Source organism: Elaeis guineensis, chromosome 1 (assembly GCF_000442705.2).
Source record: "Elaeis guineensis isolate ETL-2024a chromosome 1, EG11, whole genome shotgun sequence".
Classification (NCBI taxonomy): Eukaryota; Viridiplantae; Streptophyta; class Magnoliopsida; order Arecales; family Arecaceae; genus Elaeis; species Elaeis guineensis.
In genome coordinates, this window is record NC_025993.2 from 8,383,544 (window position 1) to 8,390,612 (window position 7,069).

Consider the following 7,069-nt stretch of genomic DNA (forward strand, 5'->3'; position numbering starts at 1 on the left):
TAGGTACAGGAATGCATCGACACTCCAACACTCGCGATATCCAACAGGCCCCATATGTCGAGACAGGCATATCTTGATAAACCTTTCTCAATGCTGATTTGTTATATATTTTCTACTAGGCAGTGTTGCCTGACACTGGTGCAATGGATGTGCTTTATGGAAGGATGGATCATGCAGTATGGGATGCAAGTGGCTGTCTCCATAAGCTTCTCCACTTCAATATCAATATCCCAGCCTAGAATATTCCTCTGGAACCACTATAAGGCATGGTGCTCGTTTTGGCGGGCCCTCACCTCTGTGCTCATTGCATCCACGCAGCATGAACTCCTGAGCTAAAAGGAAGGGTATATAAGGCTGCTCGTTTGGGTGGCAATGCTTTTTGGACATCCTTTTCCAAAGCCCCTGCGGACAAATTTATGTGCCATGAGTATTTAGATGCTGGTCACTGATCTGTACCATTAAAAAGACTGGTTAGTGACCAGGGGGTTCCTATTTACTCGCTGGACCCATCGCAGAACATATGCGGTCAGGAAAGCTCCTGTGGGAAGATGGCCCTCCGTAGCCAGCTCTACCCTAAAAAAGCCTGCAGAGATGAAAGCTTCCCACTTAAACACTTGGAACATTGCAAGCGATAACCAAACAGGACTAGTTCTGTACTTCGCTGTTTCCTGGTCTCCCTTTTAACTCCCTGGAAACAAACAGTATTTAGGCGTTGTGAGCAGCTCTCATGCCTGTGTTGTCCCATGCCTTCTTTAAAGCACTTTTACTGGCGATTAATCTGATCATATAAATGACTGATCGAATAATTTTGACGTCTTTCTGTCCGTGATGAAAAATAGTCGCTGGAGTTAGTTTGCGATTGACGGACGATGGTTGATGAGATTGTTTAATCTGTTCTGGAGGGATGGTGACATGAAGTGATGGCGGTCGAGAGTTATCCTAAGATGGAGTTGGTGGATGGCTCGTGCTGAAAGGTTGGTGATACCTTGCTCTCATGAAGAGGCCAAAAGTCCCAGCAGTAAAAATTGGCCCCAGGGTAGAAGTGTGTGGTTCTGGAATGGCATGTCAAGGAAAAGAGGAACACATTCTCTGTTGCTCATTTACTTTCTTTTAAGCTCGTGACTTCCAACTATCACCTGAATGAATTGAATGAGACATTTTCGGGCCCTATCATTGGATATCTAAGTCTAAAACCCGGTGGCATGAATCAATAATTATTCAACAACCACTTTTCGTTAAGGGAATCATGTGATGCATGTACTCCATAAGTTACCTTGCCCCTTATCTGATGGTGGATGAGAGAAGGATGAGTACCTATTTATGGGTTAGGGTGCACAGATTTGACACCTTGTGACATCCTAATCAGAGGTGGCTCATGAAAACGCTTTAGATATATTGCGGTACAGTCAACTCAAAGTTTTCAATTCAACGTGGAAAAATTGATGAGTTTAGCAATCAAAAGGCGTGCATCGACAATATAATCTCAAATTTTTTCGATAAAGTGCAAATCACGTCATAAAACGTTCGTAACGTGGTTGACGTCCATCCTTTCTTTCCTTCTTCTTGTTTTTTTTTTTTTTTTTCCTTCGCTTTCCTCTTTGTAACCCACCTGCAAGGCAAATCTGTTCTTACTACTCTAAAAAGGAGTTCTACTAGACTTTGCGTGTGGATGCCATAATCTCATGCATGATAGAAGCTATGAAATTATAGCAAACCAAGCTAAAGTATGGGCAACCTTGTCTGTAGCTCTCATCTGTTGTTCTCATGGCGAGTGATATCCCAGGATGGAGAATAATGATCGAATAAACGTGTGATATCCCAGGATGGAGAATAATGATCGAATAAACTTGTCCAACACTGCGACATTTTTGTTGCCATATGGAATGTTAATATGAGAACCTATTGGTGCAACATCATGCACGCGCACATATGGATACATATAAATAATTACGTAAAACCATATCAAAAAGTAGATGTCTGTGGAGACAAAAAGATGCTTCCAGCTGAAGTAAGGACATTGGTGCCTTCCATCATCTCATGCCACCTTTTGCAAACAAAGCAGTGGCCGCTACATGGCATCACAAGCTCCAAATTTAGTTACACCTATTCATTACCCCACTTCCTTTAGACATCCATCTCAGAACAAGCGAAACAGCAAAGAGAATGGAGGAAAAGATAAGCCAGCCCATATAGGCCCACCATGTACAAAGAAGCAGCCCAAAACTAAGAGCCATCCTTCCAACCAAAACAAGTCCCTACTTTAAACACTCTAACATCCTTATCTCATGCATTCACCCACCACTGCTTGCAAGCAGCAAAACGCCAAGAGTGGATCCCTCCACCACCTCCAACAGCCAAAAGTACAAGTAAAAACCATCCATCCTTCTTATCCAATAGCAGTATTAATGTCTTGTTCTATCTATACTCCCTCCACACTACTATCAGCTAATAAGAGTCCCTTCTTCTCTTCATCAGCTATATCTCCGAGCTCCGAATTGGTCAGCTTCTTTGCTCTCAAGGTCTCCACCTCCCAATCCGTCCTCCCCAACACCACCACCAGCACCGACACCACGCAGGCCACCTGCGCCGAAAGGAGCCCATACCAGAGCCCGCCGAAGCCCACCCGGAGCCAGAAGGCGAGACCGACGGCCACCGGGGTGCCGACGAGGTAGAACGACAGGAGATTGATCCTCATACCGACGACCGGCCTCGCGGTCCCCCGCAGAACGCCGCAGCCGGTGGTCTGCGGGCAGTTCCCCAGCTCGCACAGCCCCATGAGGGGCATCACCGCCGCCGCCAGGCTCACCACCGACGCGTCCTTGGTGAACAGTCTCGCCCACTTCTCCCGGAATATCACCGTCCACACCACGTGGACGACGCCGATCACCAGCGCGCAACCCAGCGCCACCAGGGCCGCCAACTTGGCCCGCCAAGGCTTGCCAGCTCCCAGCTCATTGCCAACCTGCATTAATAAATATAATTTAATTACATCACTAACAACCATAATTGAGATACTAATTACATTAGTAACTACGAGCTAATTTAATGTGTAAAAAAGAAAGAGAAGGAAAGTATTCTAGCAAGTAGCTAGGAAGGAATGCTAAAGATGAAGGTGGGAATCGATGCCAATGGAACAGTGAGTGAGAAGTTGGAGGTGATGAGATGTACTAGGGATGGTACAATGACTACGTGGCATGATGCGACTGGGTGGGCCACGAAGGCTAGGAGGAGGCTAGGAGCTTAATATTCTCCCTCCCCTCTCAATATATTTTCCGAGGAAATTAATCTTGATGCGTTTTTTTACGCATGATGTAGCATGAACATGATATGTGATGACATGATGCCATTAGTCGACGGTGAGATGCCCCCCGCGAGAGCACCGCATGCACGAATTTTGACGCACCCGAGTGGAGACGCAGGCGGCGAGTGCCATGGGGACGGTGTACATGAGGCTGGTGGTCTGGATGAGGACGGCGGTGGCGCCGACGGCGGAGGTGGGGTCCGGCAGGTAGCCGGCGAGCACGGTCATGATCTCGTACCACCACCACTCGAGGCAGACCCCCGCGCAGCTCGGCAGCGCCAGGCGGAGCACCGGCGCCAGTCCCCTCAGCGCCTCCCGCGACCACCCCCGCCACGTCAGCTCGCAGACCCGCCGCCTCCGGAGATACACCAGCAGGAACACCGCCATGTTCAGGTTCGTCGCCGCCGCCGCCAGCGCCACCCCGGGGACCCCCAGCCCCAGCCCGAACGCCAGCAACGCGCTCAGCGGCACGTGCAGCGCCACCGCCAGCGCCGAGCATGCCGCCATCGGCCGCGTCACCCCCTGCGACCGGAGGAACACTCGGAGCGGCTGCAGGAAGGCGTTCGTCACGAGGTCCGGCAGGGAGTAGAGGCAGTAGGACGAGGCGACAGCGGTGATGGCCGGGTCCTGGCCCAGAGTAACCATGATGGGCCCGAGATTGATCCAGAGGAAGGAGATGGGGAGGGCGGCCAGGAGGAGAAGCAGGATGGCGCGCTGCAGCGAGAGAGACAGAAAGTCCCAGTTGCGCGAGCCGTAGGCCTGGGAGCAGAGGGGCTCGAGACAGGAAGCGAGGCCGACGAGGACGGAGTAGCCGGTTATGTTGGTGAACCCGATGGAGAGGGCGCCGCCGGCGAGCTCGAGTCGGCCGAGTCGGCCGAGGCAGAGCACAGAGACCATGGCCCGTAGGTACACCACGCAGTTCATGGCGGTGATCGGCAGCGCCATCCCCCACAGCTCCCGCAGTTCCTCCGCCACCATCCTCCCCATCCTACTCCACCCCTCGCCAGCGCCGGCGCCGCCGGCCTCCTCCACGTCCCTCCCCTTCTCCTTTCCCTCCGCCATTTTCGATAACAGAGGAAGTCGGGTTAAAAAAAGTAGGGCTTTTTACTTGCGTTTCTTTCTTCCACCCAAGTCCGTTCGAAGCTTCGAGTCGGGACCTGAGATAGGGGGTTTTAAGGAGGAGAGCGGGCGGTGACAAAAATTATACGGGTGGACCGGGGGGTGATGGGACCGTGCGTGGGTGGGAATTGCGATGTTGTGCCTGCGCTGCTAATTATGGGGGAACTGTTGGGCGGCGGAAGGCGGCTAGGGGTGGTAGTAGCACCGATGAGGGAAGGGCAGTAGCGGAACACTAATAGGGTTTGGCACGTGCGAGGGCGAGGGAGACGGAAGGCCCTGGGGGGTGGCTCCGACGGGGGAGGTGAGGCGTGTAGGGGTGTCGTTTTGTGGAGGTCTGACGGGGTTTCGGATTCTGGGCTTGGCGGGAGGATCCGCCAAGCGCGCAGGGACGCAGAGCTGCTGCTTGCAGCGAGCTCTGCGATCATGTGGACCGTGGGCTGGAAATGGAATTACTGCTTGGTATTATTATTCGCTGGGATTATACACACATACACACGTACGTGGAGGTTAGATTAGGATAACGCCGATGGGATTTATACGTGGAGGTAGATTAGGATAACGTCGATGGGATTTATCTCCAAAAACACGGAGGTAGATTATAGGGTATATATATACACACACACACCATCCGATCCCTCGGTACATACGGATCTCTATGCAACCAAATAAAAATTAATGGATATTTTTTTTCATTCATTTAAAATTTAAAAATATAAAAATAAAGTTATAAATATTGATAGGATGGAAAAATATTTAAAATCATTAATGTAGATAAGATGGGCAAGATTAAATTTGTATTTATTCTTAAGGACAAGATTAAGTTTGTATTTATTCTGAAGTATTTCTGTTTATTCTACGGTACTTATATTTATTTCAAAATATTTTAATTTATTTTATTATTATTTATTTTAAATTTATTTATATTTTTTTTGAACGAAATTATATTTATTATATCGAAAGTTTATATTTATCTTATATAGTTCATATTTATTGTATTTATCCTATATAATTTATGTTTATCAAATATAATCTATGAGATCAGCTACTTTTCGCGATAAACAACTTTAGATGTAATAAATACAAACTCTTTTAGAATAAACATAAATTTATTTAAAATAAATATAAATAAATTAAAAAATATAAATAAATAAATAAAAATAAATAAATAAAATATTTTAAAATAAATATAAACTCTACAAAATAAATACAAATACTTCAGAATAAACATAAATTTAACTTTACCTCCATTCTATCTGTATTAATAATTTATTTTTTTAATATTTTTTCATTCTATCTATATTAATGATCGAGCATTTTATATTTTTTATCTTATTTACATTAATGATCTGACTTTTTTTATATTTTTTATTACATTCATGGATTGACTTTTTTTTTATATTTCTTCGATCCATCCACATTAATGATTTAATTTTTATATGTATGTGAGTGTGTGTATATATATTTCATCCCATCTATATTAAAGGCCTAAATTTTTTATATTTTTCAAAACCTAAATTAAAAAAAAATAATCATTAATTTTTTCCTCTATACGAGGATCCATGCGGATTGCATGGTGGAGAAGTCGGTTATATTTGGATTCAAATCCAATCGATTAAAATCTAATCGATCTCTATATAAACATGCTAGTTGCTTAATTAGCACGCCTTACTACTAATAGCTAAAGGAGACTAAAAAGATCTCCAAAAGACGTGTTCAAATTTAACAAATATGACTTCCTCGCCGTATCTTAGATATTTCCGCAATGAACATGAAAGCTTGCATGATTTTGTATTACAAATGTTGTATAGTACTCCATGACTGCCATCATAAAATAGATGGTGTTGGTGCAAAATCTGCTTGCGCCGGAGAAGCTGGAGTCGCGGTCGCCGTCGAACCTGTAAAAGAAGTCTAAATCGGAGGTGGGGTTGCTCCGGTAAGACCCTCCGACGCTCAAGTCAGTTCTCTGCCTCAACAAAAATGGAGTGCTCGAACGAAAATTTTAGCAGAGTTTCTAGGTAAAAACGAGAGCTTATAAAATAACGTATCTGGGGTCCCCTTTTTATAGGCGGATGGGACAATAAACTGATAGCGATGCTTGTAACCGTCTGGCAGCGGGCCGTCCAGAGTCAGGAGAAATTTATTACGGAGAGTAGTGGAGCGGACCCGTGGCTATCACCGGGGCGTGCCACGTGGAGTCTGCCACGGGGAGCGGAGCAGCGTCCGTTGTCGCGACTTGCCAGAGAATGGAAGAATCATGCGGTATCCGTCGCAGGAAGTGGAACAGGATCGTGGTCATTATTACGGCCTGTCAGGGAGTGATGGAGCCGCGTGGAATCTGTCGCAGGAGGTGGAGCAGAGTCGTGGCCGTTGCTGCGGCCTGCCAGGGGGTCCAGGCCTATCGGCCGGAGTTCGGCTGGGGTGTTTGACGGGGAGATGTGACTGGCTACCTGTCTGAGAGGAGCTTGGAGTACGGCTCTCGCAGGAGCCCGGATGGAGTCCTCTTTCCGTTGAAGTCGGGGATGAAATCCGGCTCCCGTAGGAGCCCGGGCGAAGTCTACCTGCAGCTCGGGTTGTGGGCGGAGTTCGGCTCCCGTAGGAGTTCGGGCGAAGCCTTTCTACATTCGGAGTTGGGGACGAGACCCGGCTCCC

The 7,069-nt window shown here is 47.1% G+C and overlaps 1 protein-coding gene across 1 annotated transcript; it reads right to left on the reverse strand.

Moving 5' to 3' along the window:
* Window positions 1-1,962: 1,962 nt before the first annotated feature.
* On the reverse strand, window positions 1,963-4,908 carry LOC105036959 (protein DETOXIFICATION 54). Its single transcript, XM_010912678.4, has 2 exons — window positions 3,404-4,908; window positions 1,963-2,962 (listed from the first exon to the last, which is right to left on the reverse strand). Exons 1-2 carry the CDS (start codon window positions 4,361-4,363, stop codon window positions 2,420-2,422), a joined length of 1,503 nt encoding a protein of 500 aa, XP_010910980.1. The 5' UTR covers window positions 4,364-4,908; the 3' UTR covers window positions 1,963-2,419.
* Window positions 4,909-7,069: the final 2,161 nt, after the last annotated feature.